At 41.1% G+C, this 18,966-nt stretch overlaps 1 protein-coding gene across 2 annotated transcripts in view; it reads right to left on the bottom strand.

The window, feature by feature from the left end:
- The window catches only part of Fyb1 (FYN binding protein 1), a 136,457-nt gene extending 130,644 nt beyond the window's left edge, over window positions 1-5,813 (bottom strand). For both annotated transcript variants that reach the window (XM_029470072.1, XM_029470073.1), the window contains exon 1: window positions 5,755-5,813. In XM_029470072.1, coding sequence (XP_029325932.1) covers window positions 5,755-5,757 — 3 coding nt within the window. In that variant the 5' untranslated portion in view covers window positions 5,758-5,813. The remainder of the gene's footprint in view (window positions 1-5,754) is intronic.
- Window positions 5,814-18,966: the final 13,153 nt, after the last annotated feature.

The raw sequence follows: 18,966 nt of genomic DNA, 5'->3' as shown, positions 1-18,966 counted from the left end.
CAGCCTGTGCTCCTCAGCCTGTGCTCCAAGCCTGTGCTCCCAGCCTGTTCTCCTCAGCCTGTGCTCCCAGCCTGTGCTCCCAGCCTGTGCTCCCAGCCTGTGCTCCCAGCCTGTGCTCCTCAGCCTGTGCTCTCAGCCTGTGCTCCCGGCCTGTGCTCCCAGCCTGTTCTCCCAGCCTGTGCTCCCAGCTGTGCTTCCAGCCTATGTTCCCAGCCTGTGCTCCCAGCCTGTGCTCCTCAGCCTGTGCTCCAAGCCTTAGCTCCCAGCCTGTTCTCCTCAGCCTGTGCTCCTAGCCTGTGCTCCCAGCCTGTGCTCCTCAGCCTGTGCTCCCAGCCTGTGCTCCTCAGCCTGTGCTCCCAGCCTGTGCTCCCAGCCTGTGCTCCACTCAAAGCGTGAATCAGCACACAGCATCCAGTCCTTTACTCGGAAGTCTTCAGTGACTCTGGTGGTGTACAGCAAAAAACAGTTTGTATGTCCTTAAAAGTTCTTTTGCAGATAGCCTAGCCCCTAAAGCTGTGGTTCTCAGCCTGTAGGTCTCGACCAGTCTGGGAGTTGCATATCAGATATACGGTGTATCCTCTGTGTATGTTCTGAGTCTCAACAGTAGCAAAACTGCATTCATGAAGTAGCAGTGAAAGAGTTTTATGCTTGGGGATCCTCACAGCATGAGGGTCACAGTGTTGGAAAGATTGAGAGCCGGTGCCCTCAAGCATGGCATTCAGGGGTAGGGCCTTTAGGAGGTGTTTATTCATGATAGTTCCACCCTCATGCTCATGAAAGAGGCCAAGTGAGCTTGTTTGACCCTTCTACCACAGAAACACATAGTAGGAAGCTTTTTGTCAGACAACCTGGATGGGGTGGGAGGTGCTCTCACCAGAGCCCCGTTGTACTTATACCCTGATCTTGGACTTTACAACCTCCCGAACTATGAAGTACACATTTCTGTTGTTTATAACCACACAGTAAAGGCATTTTATTAGAGTAGTCAAAATAAACTGGACAGTCTTTAGGGCCCAGTAATCATGTCACTTTGACCTATTCCCTAACCAGAGCTTGTCACTCTCAGGTTTGTTGGTTTTTCATGTTTTGTTCCTTCTCCTTTTCTTTCTTTCTTTTCACTAACATGGTCTTTGAGACCCAAGCTGAATCTTGCTTCGTATTTTTCCCCCATATATTGTTTTTTCAACTGGAAAGTTTTAGCTCGCTTTCCCATGCCTAGTTCTTTTCACTAGGCCCCACCTTGGTATCCTTGTCACTGGTTTGGGGAGGACCATGGGGCTTTAGAAGCCTCCAGGGTTCCAGGGCGCAAGCAGAGTAGAGAACCAGCTCAATGCCGTCAGATCCTGTCTACAGGGACCATCTCCCTCTGTGTTCGAACTCAGTTCCTTGGTCCTTTAGGGATCAGGGTGCTGTCTGTTGCCCACTTGTTTTCTAGTTTATTATTCACTTCCAAAGAGCAGTGGCTCTCTAAGCATGGTCTAGTGGCTTCTTCCGTTGCATCAGGGAGAGAATCAGAAGTGCCAATTCTCAGGCCCCACTCTTAGCCTTCCTGGGGATCTTCCTAGCACCGGTCTGAGAACCAGTCAGTGAATGGAGGGAAAAAGACCCCATCTGCTCTGTTCACATGTTGTCTGCTGGGCCAGCAGAGCCCAGATGTGGAGAAACGGCCTAGCAAATCTTTGATGGATGGATGAGGGCTAACACACCTCAAGCACGTTTCATTTCTTAAAGTTCATGTGTAGACAGAGGAAAATGTAAGGAGTAAAACATACCAAGGATCCCAATTACAACCATTACTTCATTTCTCAAACTCTTCAAAATTTACATATAAAATACCTTTCTGCACACTTATGAGCACTTGAAAAACGCTGTACATTATTAGAATATCTGCTTCTCTAGTTCCCAGTAGATTCTATAGATTGGACATCCCTAAAAGTACTTCTCATGTGAAAAGGTAACACCCTATTATTTCTGTTTAGAATGGTAAAATTAACTACTCCATGCAAGGCCAGATGTTTGAGATGTTAGATCCACTGCCTTCATCCTTTCAGTCTTAAATTCCAGAATATTACGAGGGACAGCATCAGAGACCATTTAGGCTAGACTTGTAGCTTTACAGAGCTGCTCTAGAGGGTTTGGGTCCAGATCCGTTATAAAGAAATGAGGAAACTGAGCCTGAATCCCAGTGCCTGTTGCTCAGTGGGGCATGGGCTCAGTGCCTTGAGTCTGTAGCGCTCAGCTATCTGGAAATCTCATATATTTGTCCTCACAACACAAAGTGCTTTTGTGCTTCATTCACACAAATCTCTAAGTTTCAGTTTCTTTACCAGTAAGTTGTCGAGAGAGAGAGAGAGAGAGAGAGAGAGAGAGAGAGAGAGAGAGAGAGAGAGAGAGAAACAATAGAAGGCATATTTCCCAGTAACCACTTGGGTTATTATATGTGGTAAGAGAGCAGAAGGGCTTGGGGGAGGGGAGGGATGAGAATAGGAGGTCCTTAATCAGTTCATCTCTGCCTCTGAATTCGGGGGCAAAGGAACACAAATCCAGCAACCTGCCCTTTCAGGATCCTATCCCAGGGGCACCCGAAATACTTTCCTGGAGTTAGTACTCTGAAAACAGAATGTTCTCATGGTTATGACAGAAGCAGGTGTGGCTACTGATTCCTCTACCTTTGTGAAGAATTTCCTGCAATTCCAAGAGACAGTCCTGGGCTTTTATTTCCCATGGAACTGTGTTCTAGAATGTTGCCAAAAGTAGAAAAACCCAGGCTTTGAGAACAGACAGACTTGTGTTCATATCCTAATTCCAATATTTAATAGCTGTGTTACATACCAACAACCCACTTCCTCCAGCTAGGCCCCACCTGTGCATGTACTACAACTGCACAGACCCACCCCATGAGTCCCAGCCTGGAAAGTTCGAGTATGGGAAGCATTTTCAGTCTAACCCATGATATTGTCTGAGCATTTTAAAGCGAGCTAAGTCTCAGAAAGAGAGTAGATAACCTGCAGAAGGTAAAGCCTAGCTGGAGGAAGTGGGTTACTGGTGTGTGTGGGTAGGTCTCATGGCTTATACACCAGCCTCAATTCCAGCCAGAGGGCTTTTGCTTCCTGCTCTACTGAGATATGATCAACAGCCTCACTCCTCTTTTGCCAGGGACAAGAGCTGTTCCTACCACCAAACCTTCTCTACCATAATGCACTACATCTCCTTGAACAATGGTCCAAAATAAGACCTACTCCCTTTCAGTTGTTTCTTAGCCCAGCAACAAGGACAACTAATGAAGGCAACTGATCCCTCTAAAGAGTTAGTATACAATTTAATAGCCAGCTGTGTCTCTGGCTCACCAGTGTTCACTGCCATTGTCCCCCCTCTTTGGGATTCTAGAGTGTCTCTATCTTCTTCAGAAACTATGTATTGGGGTTTGGAAGGAAGGAGTCCAACACTCCCCAGTGTCTGGCCTGTGGCTGTGCCTTGCTAGCAGCTTTATAATTACACTTTTCTGTGCTCATCAGCCTAGTAGGAAAAGCGCTTTCAGTGCCTGCATCATCACTAGCTGGAGAAACAAGCCTGGAGCTTAAGAGACTTATGAAAAAGCCTATGAGTAGAAAGTAAAGTTAGCCTATGAGGAGTGGTAAACGCAGATTTCAAACACACACACACACACACACACACACACACACACACACACACACACTGGTATCTTTTAAGGAGAAAGTTAGAGTCTTCTTGTTATAGTCTGTCAAAGGTAATGCTGGGGAAAGATAACGTATGATCTTGATGATTGGCAGACAGGTGTGTGTATGTGTGTGTACAGGGGTAGGCACACACAGACCAACCACATTGCAGGGGGTGTTAACTATGCCACTCTCAAAAGGCACACTATAGATGTAGTCTCAAGAAGAGAGTTAGCATTGGGAGGCTTAGCTAAATGTGTTGTGTCTTTTGCTACTTTCTCATTTTCTGATGATTTTGTCAATGGAAAATCATCAATGCTATGATGATCTTTCCTATATCACAGTAAGGAAAGGTGTGTGTGTGTGTGTGTGTGTGTGTGTGTGTGTGTGTGTGTGAAATGCAATAAACCAACTGAAATGTCCAATTGTCCTATCCTGGAGGAAGAGGGAGGGAAATAGAAATAAGACAAAAAATAACCAGAAATCCCCAATCATATGAAAACGATTAAGATAAATTATTGATACCACATAATTGTTTAAAATGTTCCATCACTAAAAATGACATTATAACTTAGATTTTAGTCAAGTAACTTTAAATTAAAAAACGACGAGGAATGGCTTTATCCATTATAATAGCAGAGAAAATTATACTTATAAAATATGTATTTAAATTGATGAAATTCTAGAAGAATAGATACAAATTTACAGACTGTCCCTTTGGACTATAGACTTTCTTGTTGTTTCATTTTTATAGATCTATATTTCCCAGAAGCTCTTGAATCAAGATGTGTTACTTCCACAGTAAGAAAATAGCAGTTCTGGTGAAAGAGCTAGTCAGTTACATTTTTCTTTTACACAAATGTCACCTTGTGTTGTTTCCCCTTAGAAAGCCTCACCCTGTTTCTGTTAACCATAGTGCCCTCCTTTAGTTATGAGGGAAGTATCAGTAACGAAGAATGACTGTTTTCTAAGAACCCTGGAGCCCAGAGGCTCAATGTGAGGAGGTTGCAGGATTGGTGACACCTCAGACACAGCTGCTGGGAGAGCTGTGTGCCTCCATTTCTTCAGCTGCTGTGCACTCCCCTCCCCTATGATGCTGCAACCCTCACCCTGTCTCCCTCTCTTCCTACTCACTCTCTCCTCCGGTGCAAGGTTATACTCTCTGACCTCCACACTTTCTTAATCCTGCCTCAAACAGCTCTGGAGGAACTCTCTGCTTTCTCCCATTGCAACAATTGTGGGCATCGTAGTCTCAGACATTGTCTTCTCAGTGGGCACCACCAAAGGAAATGACTGTCTCTCTGTATCAGAGAAGGGATGGTACAGTCACAGTCCTTGGTGGGTGGTAGGGGGTATGCAGAGATGGTTATGAGATTACAAAATGATTCTCTTCCTGAATAAGGGAGCATAATCCCACACTGTTCAGGAGAGTTAATTTTTTATAGGTAAATGATGGAAGAACTGTTGGACAGAATGTTAGTGTAGCTCGGTGACATTGTAGGTTAAGCTACTTTGTGGTACACCTGGGAACCCACTCACTATTTTAATATGATCCAAATAATGACTTTCAATTAACTTTGGGAACATAGTCTGTCCCTAAGGTCACTTGAGTTTTGTTTTCTTTGCTTAATTAAAATAGCAAAAAGCATTTTCAAACAAAATAACTCCCTTTCCAACCCTCCCCCCCCCCATGTTTTCAAACCCTCAGCAGCAAGGCTGCCCATCGCACATCACTGGAATCTTTGTTGGAGACCTAAGGTGCTCACTCAGGAACCTGACTATGGTGCTCCGCCGTCACTCAACCCTGTTCAGTGTCAAAGATAAAGAACTGAACTTTTCTTTCTGTGAGGCAGATACTTTCCTCCCTTCTGACAGCTAGAATCTGAAAAGGGAACTTCCAAAGCCTCGATCTCAAAGGGCAGAGCAGACAGAGCAGCTTCCTCACCACAAGGACGGCAGTGGGCAAGTGCCAATCCTAAAGGCAGTGAGAACATGGGCATGAGCCCCCTCTCCCCCAGTACAGAAGATCAGCGTGTTTGCCTAGAGACCAGAGAGGGTTGTAAAATCCAAGACTTACCATGTTTATTGGAAAGAGCCGATGCGCCTTGCACGCTGTGACCCTGCAGATGCTGTGACTCCGGCAGTGAATGTGCAAGTTAGCTGTGAAGAGCCTACTTCCTTTTCTGAGCAGTGTGGTCTAACCAGCCTTCACACATTGATATGGAAGGGCCCTATTTGCATTTTATCTCAGCCTAGGAACATTGTATGGCTGACCTTGTTTCTCTTTGTTATAATTGATAACACAAGAGAAGGGATAGATGAAGCTTTGAGGGCTGAAAGATTAATGCCTAACTGAAAAAGTATCTGAATACTAAATTTTCAATGTTACTAACCTGATTTTATATAAAAGCCTCTATTTTTGGATATATGTGAATGCAAATATCTATTATCTGACTATATCTGTCTATCTATCTATTTGTCTATCTATTTGTCTATCTATTTGTCTATCTATTTGTCTATCTATCTATCTATCTATCTATCTATCTATCTATCTATCTATCTATCTATCTATCTTCTATGTATCTATCATCATATGTCTCTCTATCAATCATCCATCTATCCATCTATCCATATCTATCAATCTATTATCTATCCATTTATATCCATGCATCCATCCATGCATCCATCCATGCATCCATCCATGAAGGACCCACACTAAGATGTTAGTAGTGATTGGCTTAGATGGAGGTACAAGTCATTCTTGTTTTGTTCTACACTCTTGGTTCCCAAGGTTTCAGACTTGAACACATACACTTGAGTAAACAAACAAACAAACAAAAACAAATCAATAAAACAAAAAACAAAACAAAACTATAAAATTTTTTAAAAAATAAAAGTATCTTGAGCATTTAATGGACAACTCTAATATACTAGAACCCATGCCGTGGAATTTAAGTGGCAGAAATACTCATTAAGCTTATTGCAGAATGCCATTAATTTCATTCAGAAAACATAGTGAATGTGACTTTAAGTGATGTGTTTGCTAATTGTGGAGTATTCCTCATAAGTACCAAGTGCTTCCATTGCTCAAATTGCTAAAAACATATATTCTAGACTAGATATAGTTCACTGGATTTTATTTCATTCTCAGATCTCATCCTCCCCAGTCAGCCACTCTAAATATATCCTAGTATGCATTTAGCTCATTTATTTTGAGTGTACTGTTGGCTATCAAAGTGAGTTTAAGGGCAAAGGTCATTTTCAGTTCCACAGCATAGAAAGCCAGCGAATCCTGGGCTCTGGGCTATCGGGTTCTAGCTCTTCTGTTAGGTTCCAGGGTGTTTATTTAGCATAGGGACATCGAGTTTCTGACCTGGACACTGAGCTGACTTTAGTTACTACCATGTCCATACAAAATGAAACCTTAAAGAGAAAATGTGTTCCCTGTTACTTGTTTCTTAAAATGAAAATATTTCTAAGAAATTAGAAATAGAGATAGCATCATTGTTGAGGCAAGGGAGCAAGGCATGACTGAGAAGCCAGGTCAAGGAACTGAATAGAGTCTGGTGATTGTCCTACCATCTTTGGGTATTATAAAGAGGGGTGGAGCTTAAGGTGTGGTTCTAATATAGGAGGGTCATCACCATCTGAAAACTTCATGGTCTCTGATGCCCAATAACTACTCATGGATGCAGGAGAATGTTCAGGGCAAAGCAGAGTTATTGAAAGCAGGTGTCTAAGCATGACACATTTGGACACAAAGGCATCGAGATGGAACCATCAGAAGCATTCTGTTGGAATGGAGATTAGCACAGTGCAGGTACTGGTCAGAGTTGAAAACAGTAGTCCACAGCTAGGCTGTACACCAGACTCACGTGGGGAGCTTTTAAAACATACCACTATGCAAATGTCACCTCAGCCTCTAAACCAGGCTCTCTTGGGTTGAAACCTGGACATCAGGACTTGTTTACATCTCCCAGGTAAGTCCAAAGATTTTGGATAAATTTTCACCACGTGCTACAGAATGGCTTATTCTTAGTTTACCATTCCCTCTATACCCCAAACGGAATGAAACTTATATGGTAATCAGAAATTTAGCAATCACTTGTTAAACATTTAGCCAGTGAGATAAGCACTGTCATTTCAGTCCTTTGACTTCCATTTGAACCTGTGCTTATCTCTAAATGCAGGCTGAGGTCCGTTTCTGTTGCTACTGAAGTTTTAAGACACTTTAACTAAGACAGGAAAGGCAAAGGGTTGTATTTTCCGATTCTAAAAATTCAATATGTCTCTATTTTTATTTTTTGGAACATTAGGAGATATGTGAAGCATTGTAGCTTGCAATGATGGGAAACACGGAAGCACTGCCTGTGAAGTTAGTTAGATCCACCAGACCCTGAGCAACATGATAAGACAGGAAACACATGAAGACACTAGAGATGTGCGCCAGTGTCATGGAATCATCTTCAAGAGACAAAGTTGCATTTTCAAATGATAAAGTTGTGTTTCAGCTTCAGCTCTAAAAATGTCCCTTCAAGCAGGGAGGAGTTGCTTAGGGAATGCAAAGTGTCGATAATTCATCAAACCGTGCTCCCTTTCCGATTTGCATTGCAGGAAATAATTTTTTGCTCAGGCAAAAGAGAAATGAGCCTGAGGCTCCAGCGGTCGCTATAGTAACCACATGGAAATGATGAGGCCTAGGTATACTGGACTGTGAAAAGAAACTAACTGAATGTCAAAAAAAAAAAAAAATCAATTCACAAGTAGAGGAAGAAGAAGCAATGACAACATTTAAGTAATACCAGTGATCATGTTTTCAAAACACTCTTAACGTTTCACCAATTATATCATCAAAGGAACATGGTGCCCAACACTAATAGGTCTGGGTGGAAGATCTGAGAGGGGAGAGCTAAGGATGGCGGGTGTCACCTCTTCCTGGAAGCCTCCTCAGATACTCACTGCCCCCCCCCCTTCTCCGGGTCTTGCTACTATGCCCCAGATGACGCTTCCTCAGTGTATTTCTTTTATGGCTTTCCAGTGACGTCACACGGGTTGGCTTAGGCTGCTCACCAGATTCTCACCTCCTTCAGTAAGAGTTAATCTTCACACTCCGCCCTACCCCCAACCCCAGATCATAAATTCGTTTCTTAAAAAGACCTGTTTGGGCTCATAGGTTCTTTTTGAATCTGATTAAGATAGCATATGGCTTTGAATGCTAATACTGCGTGTGTATGCCATCCCACAAAGGCCATTGTGGGAGATTGCTCAGCTAGAACAGAACCACTGCTGCTGCTTGATGCCAAATCAAAATCAGGCTTGGTTAGAGACCTGACTCCCCACTCCCACCCCCACCCCACCAGCACGGTCAGCTAAAAAAGCCTTATTTGATAAGCTTGTGCCTTTTGATTCGCATACATTTGGACTGTGCCAGCAAAGGGCAACTCAGACTCCGGAAGCAGATTCGTAGGAGTTCAAGGCTATCCTAAGGCTACTGCTTGGTCAGATATGGAACAGGCAGGAAGAGGGAAAGCCAGAAGAGGTGTGGTTAAGGAAGTTGGGTACGGGACAGTGGGCACTTCCTTAATTAGGCCTATTCTCTTACTTTTTCTTTTAAAAACATGAGTCTGTTGGTTTGTTTGTTTTGTTTTTGTTGTTGTTTTTGTCCTCTTAGGTTTTTTTAGGAAAGCAAATTGTATTTTAGAACATAAAGAATCTGGGAACTGGAGACATAGCTGAGCAGGTAAATGTGATTGTTGATTTTTTAGAGGACTCTGAGATTGCTTTCCAGCACCCAAGGAGGGTGACTTACAACACCTATAACTAGGTCTCCAGGAGAACGTGGAGCCTTTGACCCCCCCACAGCCACTTACATTCATGTGAATATGCTCACATGTGCACACACATATATTTATAATTCAAAATAATAAAAATAAAGTTGTTCAGGGGTCGAAGAGATGGCGCAGCAGTGAAGGGCAATTGTTGCTTTTGCAGAGGACTTGGGGCTAGCCTCCACATGGTTACTCACAACCATCTCTAGCTCCATTTGCAGGGGATCTCGTACCCTCTCTGATCTCCGAGGGTATCAGCAGGCATGTGGTATGCAGACAAACACTTATCTGCATAAAAATTTTAAAAAGTCTTTAAAAATCTTTTAATACATCAAGGATCTGGAAGAAAGAATTTTCTTGGCTTTCAGTGACAAATGAACTCATCCTTTGGTCAAAGTAGGGTTCTTAATATGTTTCAATTGGAAGAGAAAGTTATGCTTAAACTCCAGAAAGGCAAGGAACAGCTGTTCCTCCTGAGTGAACCCAGGTGAGTGTTTGCTGTATATACTATAAGCATGCTATAGCAGGAGTGAGGAAAGCAACCCAGAGTCTAAGCAGTCTTTCATCATCCCGACTAACACGGAGAGCAGAACGACAAAGGCCACAGCTTAGCCTTGAATCCCGTAGTCTCTGGTGTGCTGTTGGGCTTCTCATTCATGTTACCCTTTCCTTGGTATCTGGGGACTCAATCTCTGTGGGTCTGTTGTGTACTTGTTTCTTACTTCTTGGGTCCATGCTTATTCTTCTCAAATACACAATCTAAGAGTAATGTCTCTGTCATCCTTTGTATCCTTTACCGAGCTGAAGAAATGAACTGATATGCACACCTCGCGAGGTAGCAAGGGCTCTGTCTGTGCTGACTGGGAAGTGATGATTTCTACTTCAGTGGGCAGAAGAGAGAAAAGGTCCCATGTGAAGAAGAGTGGATCTTTTTATTGTTCTCTTCTGTCCACCTTCCTCTTCCTCTGTTCCCTCTACCCTTCTTCCTCTCCTCCCTCTCCCCCTTTTTTCTCCATCCTAGTGTCTTTTCTTCCTTAGTTTCTTGGCCAGCAGGAAGGATCATCTACAGGCGTTAGAAAATAAACAGCTGTGCCTTATGATTTTACAGACCATAAGAGGGGAATATATTTATTTTCTTAGTCTTTTGTTAAAATTCAGAAATAGCAATCATTTTATTTCAATATAATAAAGGAGCAAGATAGCATTTTGTTTCAATATACTAAAAATAGCAAGAACTCCAGACTTGACTCTTCTCCTTCAGATGTTTTCCCCTCTTGTCCCATATGCACTCTCTGAATCGTAGGCTAACCCCATTTCTCCATTTGCACTCAGTGTGGGAGCCACCGGGCAGGAAGCCTCTCAGCATATAGAATCATTCAACCTGCTGTTAACTCACCCATACATAGGTAGAGCCTGCTGTTAACTCACCCATACATAGGTAGAACCTGCTGATAACTCACCCATACATAGGTATAACCTGCTGTTAACTCACCCATACATAGGTAGAGCCTGCTGTTAACTCACCCATACATAGGTAGANCCTGCTGTTAACTCACCCATACATAGGTAGAGCCTGCTGTTAACTCACCCATACATAGGTAGAGCCTGCTGATAGTGTTCCTGGTGGTCAGGAGGGGAAGGTTTCTATAATTAATTATGTGGTGCATTTTGGAAGGCAGCCAGGCTTACCTCTCTACCACCAGGGTGCTCTATTTTAAAATGCTTTATTATTTCATGTGTATGACTGTTTTGCCTGCATGCATGTCCATGGACCATGTGTGGTCAGTGCCCTCAGAATGCAGAAAAAAGGCACTGGAACCCTTTACGTGGAGTGCAGATACTTGTGGGTGCTGGGAATCCAGCTCGGTTCCCCTGGAAAGAAGACCGTGTTCTTAGTTACTAACCCACTCCTCTATTTGTAGCACTAACACTTTTTTTTTTTTTTTTTTTGTCTTTTCGAGACAGGGTTTCTCTGTGTAGCCCTGGCTGTCCTGGAACTCACTTTGTGGACCAGGCTGGCCTCGAACTCAGAAATCCACCTGCCTCTGCCTCCCGAGTGCTGGGATTAAAGGTGTGCACCACCACACCTGACTTTTTTTTCAACTTTTATTAGATATTTTCCTCATTTACATTTCAAATGCTATCCCAAAAGTCCCCTATACTCTCCTCCCACCCTGCTCCCCTACTTACCCACTCCCACTTCTTGGCCCTGGCATTCCCCTGTACTGGGGCATATAAAGTTTGCAAGACCAAGGGGCTTCTCTTCCCGACTGGGCCATCTTCTGCTACATATGCAGCTAGAGACATGAGCTCTGGGGTACTGGTTAGTTCGTATTGTTGTTCTACCTATAGGGTTGCAGATCCCTTCAGCTCCTTGGGTGCTTTCTCTAGCTCCTCCATTGGGGGCCCTGTGTTCCATCCAATAGCTGACTGTGAGCATCCACTAATGCATTCTTATTGTTGTTTTGGAAGTCTGCGTCTTCTACCTAATGTTACAAGGAGAACCTATAATGTGTCTTTGAAAACCAATTTATTAGAACCTGATTTTTCAAGCAATTCAATGTCAATTTTGACTGTCTTTTCTTTAGTCCATTCTTGGGTTATTAACATTAGTAAGCTATCATATGTTTTGGGAAAAATATTAAATCAATGAATGATACTAGAAAGATTTGATATCGCATGCAAAAGAACAGACTGGAGCCTGATATCATAACTGATAAAACTGAAATATACTAAAGACCTAAATATCAGAACTAATTTGATTATAAAATAATAAAAAAAAAACACCTGGGGAAGTGTAGTAATACTGGCTTTTAGGTCTCATAACTTCTTGGATATGACATCAGTATCTCAGTCAACAAAAGAAAGAAAACTATAAAATGAACTTCATTGGCATTAGAGGATTTGGTCCATCAGAGGAGACTGCCAAGAGGTTAAAAAGGGAGCTACAGACTGGAAGATAACACTTGTGAATCAAATACCCAACAAGGGATTAGTATCCATAGTAAATGAAGCACTTCTATAATTAAACAACACAACCAAGTACCTGATTCAGAATAGGCATGGGAGTTGAATGCATTTTTTTTTGTCCAATAATGCACATGAAAGATAGTCAATATCACTAATATTAGGAAAATTCATATTAATATTACCTTGAGATAATACTTTATATTCATGAGAATGTCTATTTAAAAAGAGTGAAAGGTACCAAGTATTGGTAAAATAGTGAGAAATTGAAACAGATGTTACCAAGACTGTAGCATGAATTTTTTTCATTTCACATTACATTATTACCAAGACTATAAGCTACAACTGTGATGGAAAAGACTATGTGTTCCTCAATCAACGTATGACCTAGCGACAATACTTCTGGTTCTGGATGTATACACAGGTATCATTTGCTTCTTCAGGTTTTGGAGGCAGGTACCACACTCATTACATAGCTGAAGATAACCTTGGATTCTACTCCTGATTTGGCAGTTGCATGCAGTCACACATGGTTTTATGAAGTGCTGGGGCTTGGGCTCAGGGTCTCCTTCATGCTAGGTAAGAACTTTACCAAATGAGCTATATCCCAGCCCCTAAGACTGGAGTCAAAAGGAGAGGTTTAATGAGATAATTATACATTCAATTCCAGAGGAATATTATTCAAATATGAAAAAAATCCAGGTGTCCATCATGAAGGAATGGAGAAATAAGATGTATAGGCATCATATTATCTCACCCAAAATATAATCAGGAGACTGAGTGTCGTGACACAGGTCTATAGTCATAGTGTGTAGGTGGTAAAGGCAGAGGGGGTTGGGGGGTCAGATCAGAAATTCAAGGTAAGCACTGGCTACATGAAACTGTCACAAAAGCAAAGCAAAGTAGTTACCTGCTGACACATGCTACAGCAGAGGTGAACTTTGACCCGTTATGCTAAGTGAAATAAGCCACGCACAAAAGAACAAATGTTCTGTTGTCCCATTCATAAGTGATGCCTCACATAGGCAAATTCCTAGAGACAGAAAATAGAAGAGGAGGAACCAGAAATGACGACTGGAGTAATTGCTTAACAGGTACAGGGCTTCCATTTGAGTTGAAAAAAAAAAGTTCAGTAATTGTTGCACATTGGTGTAAATTCCTTAGTGGCATTGAACTGAACACTTATAAATACTTACAATAAATTTTAAAAATTTGTTACCTCATATCTAAAATCCTTTTCGTTTTTAGACAAAGGCTGCCCACAAACATGTGTTTCCTCTTTCTATAATCCTTTTAGGATTGCAGATGTGTCCTCATGCATAGCCAAAAGAGTAATCAGAATGCTATCTGTATTTGGCCACAATAATATTTTAAAAAACAAACAACTATTTGTTATGAATGCTTGTTTGCCCCAAATTCATGAGAAGAGACCTAATCCTGCCTGCAAAGGTACTGAGAGGTGGCGATGCTGGGATACAGTGAGGTCACAAGAGCAGAGTCTTTGTGAGATGGACTAGAAGCATCACAAATGGGGCTGAGGAAGCTTATTTCCTCCTTCTATCATCTGAGGAAGCAGAGCTCGCTTTCACTAGCCATGGGATCTGCTGGTATCTCCATCATGTCACAAGCCTCTAAACAAGCAAGAAACACATCTCTGTGGCTGTAAGCTGTTGTTTAGCATTTGTTTAGCCAAAAGAGACTAAGACAGTCTTCAAAGCAACAACAACAAATGTCACTGAACCTGTTGTTTAGAGCAAAGCTACTCAGGTGTTCTGCCATGCACTGTTTCCCCAATTTTTCAGATTTGAATCTTCTTGTTTCTCTAATGTTACAGATGCTACATTTATAAGGATTATGATGACAATAGCAACCATTACTGTAGGCCACCTTTCCATGAGGTGTGAAGTTCTTAAGTGAGTGAACTCAGTGAATTTGCATGTCGATTCTATGAAGGATGTATTATTATTCCTGAGCATATTTAGGGATCAGGTATATTCAGTAACTTTTCCACTGTGAATCAGCCACACTATTGCTTTCCCTTAGGGCATGTTGTTGTTCTTAGCATGATTGTATGTACATGGTATAAGATTAGGGTTGAGGGAAAAGGAGTGGGAGAAGTGGAGGGATGTTAACTATCCTATAATTTTCATTAAAAAAACAAATTTATTATTCACCATGATCAAGTAGGCTTCATCCCAGAAATGGAAGGTTGGTTCAATATATGGAAATCCATCAATGTAATCNACTACATAAACAAACTCAAAAAGAAAAAAAAAACCACATGGTCATTTTATTAGATGCTGAAAAGGCATTTGACAAAATCCAACATTCCTTCATGTTAAAAGTCTTGGAAACTTCAGGAATTCAAGACCCACACCTAAACATAGTAAAAGCAACATACAGCGAACCAGTAGCCAATATCAAACTAAGGGAGAGAAACTTGAAGCAATCNCACTAAAATCAGGGACTAGACAAGGCTGCCCTCTCTCTCTCTACCTATTTAATATAGTACTTGAAGTTCTAGCTAGAGCAATTAGACAACAAAAGGAGGTCAAAGGGACACAAACTAGAAAGGAAGAAGTCAAAATATCACTCTTTGCAGATGATATGATAGTATACTTAAGTGACCCTAAAAACTCCACCAGAGAACACCTACAGCTGATAAACAACTTCAGCAAAGTGATCAGATATAAAATTAATTCAAACAAATCAATAGCCTTCCTATTCTCAAAGAATAAACAGGCTGAGAAAGAAATTAGGGAAATGACTGCCTTCACAATAGTCACAAACAATATAAAGTATCTTTGTGTGACTCTAACCAAACACATGAAAGATCTGTATGATAAGAATTTCAAGTCTCTGAAGAAAGAAATCGAAGAAGACCTCAGAAGATGGAAAGATCTCCCATGCTCGTGGATTGACAGGATTAATATAGTAAAAATGGCCATCTTGCTGAAAGCAATCTACAGATTCAATGCAATCCCCATCAAAATTCCAACTCAATTCTTCATAGAGTTAGAAAGAGCAATTATCAAATTCATTTGGAATAACAAAAAACCCAGGATAGAGAAAACTAGAGTCAACAATAAAAGAACTTCTGGGGAAATGAGCATCCTTGACCTCAAGCTGTACTACAGAGCAATTGTGATAAAAACTGCATGGTATTGGTACAGTGACAGACAGGTAGATCAATGGAATAGAATTGAAGAACCATAAATGAATCCACACACCTATGGTCACTTGATTTTTAACAAGGACCTAAAACAATTCAGTGGAAAAAAGACAGCCTTTACAACAAATAGTGCTGGTTCAACTGGTTGAAGAATGCAAATTGATCCATTTTTATCTCTCTGTACAAAGCTCAAGTCCAAGTGGATCAAGGACCCCCACATGAAACCAGATATACTGAATCAAATAGAAGAGAAAGTGGTGGAAAGTCTCGAAACATGGGTACAGGGGAAAAGTTCCTGAACACTAATAGCTTATGCTCTAAGATCAAGAATTGATGAATGTCTCCCCTCTCCCCCCACAACACTCAGCTCCACTCCCAGGCACTCCAACACACTCAGGATCAGAGGATCAGAGGTGAGGACACAACATCTGTTCCAACACCTGGAATAACTTGGACTGGCAGGACTTAGGTTCTCAGGAACTCTGCCAGACCAGTGGTATGGGTTCTTCTGGTCTGTCTGGGCTGGCACCCTGAGCAGACCTTGGGTGCAAACTCTGCAGCCAGCCCCACAACACCCAGAGGTGCTACTCCCAGGTGCTCTAACACACCTAGGATCACAGGATCACAGGATCTCAGGAGCTTGGTCACACCAGGATCTCAAGGTCCCAAAGGCAGCTTGACTCCCAGGAGCTTGGACATACCCAGGATCTCAGGATCCCAGGATCCCAGAATCACAGGATCACAGATACAGCTTGACTAGGAGGAGTTATGACACAACCAAGATTACAGAAGGACAGGCTCCAGTCAGACATACCAGGAGGCAAGTATAAGAACATAAGCAACAGAAATCAAGATTACTTGGCATCATCAGAACCCAATTCTCCCACCATAGCAAGTCCTGGATACCCCAACACATGGAAAAGCAAGATTCAGATCTAAAATCACTTCTCATGATGATGACATTAAAAAGGACATAAATAACTCCCTTAAAGAAATACAGGAGAACATATGTAAACATCTAGAAGCCCTTAAAGAGGAAACACAAAATTCCCTTAAAGTGTTATAGGAAAACACAATCAAATGGGTGAAGGAAAGGAACAAAACCATCCAGGATCTAAAAATGGATCTAGAAACAATAAAGAAATCACAAAGGGAGACAACCCTGGAGTTAGAAAACCTAGGAAAGAGATCAGGAGTCATAGATGCAAGCATCACCAACAGAATACAAGAGATAGAAGAGAGAATCTCAGGTGCAGAAGATACCAGAGAAAATATTGACAGAACAGTGAAAGAAAAAAAAAAAAAAAGCAAAACAACTAACCCCAAACATCCAGGAAATTCAGGACACAGTAAGAAGACCAAACCTAAGGATAATAGGTAGGTAGAGAAGAGAGTGAAGATTCCCAACTTAAAGGGCCAGTAAAATTATAATTATAGAAGAAAATTCATTAAAATTATAGAAGAAAACTTCCCTACCCTAAAGAAAGAGATACCCATGAACATACAAAAAGCCTACAGAACTCCAAATAGACTGGACAGGAAAAGAAATACCTCCTGTCACATTATAATCAAAACACCAAATGCACTAAGCAAAGAAAGCATTTTAAAAGCAGTAAGGGAAATGGTCAAGTAACATATAAAGCCAGACCTATCAGAATTACACCAGACTTCTCACCAGAGATTATGAAAGCTAGAAGAACCTGGGCAGATGCCATACAGACCCTAAGAGAATACAAATGCCAGTCCAGGCTACTATACCCAACAAAACTCTCAATCACTATAGACAGAGAAAACAAAATATTCCATGACAAAACCAAATTTACACAATCTCTTTCCACAACTCCAGCCCTACAAAGGATACTAGATGGAAAACACAAAGAGTGAAACTACACCCTAGAAGAAGCAAGAAAGTAATCGTTCAACAAACTCACACAAACATAATTCCACCTCTAACAAGAAAATTAGCAGGAAGTAACAATCACTTTTCCTTTATATCTCTTAATATGAAAATTAATATTACCAACATATCCTAATCGATTGAAATTCAAAAATAAGAGGAATTAGAAATTTGTCAGCTGTCATTCTGTGGTCTCTCTAATTTGGTAATGGGAGTAATAGGTCCAATACTGTACAATCCATATACACTTTCTGCTTGTTTGTACGTGACAGGGTCTTGCTGTGAGCCACATAATGGTCTTGGAATCATGCTTCTCCTAGCTCAGCCTCTCTATTAGTAGGATTGTTTATTTGATGTTTTTACACTATAGTATGGTTTTCAGAACAGCTTACATATTTCAAAATTATTTATGCAGCCAAAAGAAATAGACAACTAATTTGAAAGATGGCTTATAGGAGAACAGCAAAGATTGAGACGAAATGCTTTGCTTGAATACTTATAATTATTGTATCCATTTTGAAGAAGAGGCCTTTATAAGTTACTCTTATTCTGAGATGAATGCTTTTCAAAATCATCAGTCAATGAACCAGAATCTTACCCTCACCTAACGTCTGTGCCACCGTCCAAGCAGAACCATTGTTCATTGAAAGAGTTAATGAATGACTTCATGGATAGACCATCTTAATACACACACCATTCCTTAAATGAATGTAACCTGTTCCCTGTGGGCTGAGAATGACGACAATCACTCAAGTCAAATAGCTTTGACCATAGCAGGAAATCTGTATCCAAATAATTGTGCCTACAATTCATTCCTTGGTGCAGCACTACGGTCAACTCTTAGCTTATCTACTATGGAGGTAAAATCCTTTGGTGATGTGAGGGACACTGTAGTACAGCCTTATTACAATGAACTCCAATGTTCAAAATTTGTTCTTATTTTGGGATTGTACCACAGTAATAGCCAAAATTTTAAGCTCTACTAAAAGCAAAACAAACAAAAAGATTTTATCTATTTATGTTCATTAAAAAACTAATAGTGATATATTATTTTAAAATATCATACAGTTAATATTTTTGGAGTTATTTAAAATTTATATTGAGAAAAACGTATATATTTTCAGTATTGCTATAGATAAGCATCTACATATGAGTATTCAATTAATTGTTGTTTTATATAAAACAAGTTTTATAATATTCATTTTTTTCTATTGTTTTTTTATTAGGTATTTTCCTCATTTACATTTCCAATGCTATTCCAAAAGTCCCCCTTATCCTCCCCCCCACTCCCCTACCCACCCACTCCCACTTTTTGGCCCTGGAGTTCCCCTGTACTGGGGCATATAAAGTTTGCAAGTTCAATGGGCCTCTCTTTCCAGTGATGGCCGACTAGGCCATCTTTTGATACATATGCAGCTAGAGACA

This window comes from Mus caroli, chromosome 15 (assembly GCF_900094665.2).
Source record: "Mus caroli chromosome 15, CAROLI_EIJ_v1.1, whole genome shotgun sequence".
Taxonomy (NCBI): domain Eukaryota; kingdom Metazoa; phylum Chordata; class Mammalia; order Rodentia; family Muridae; genus Mus; species Mus caroli.
Note: the sequence above shows the minus strand (reverse complement) of the source record. Positions and strands in the feature narration are given on the sequence as shown.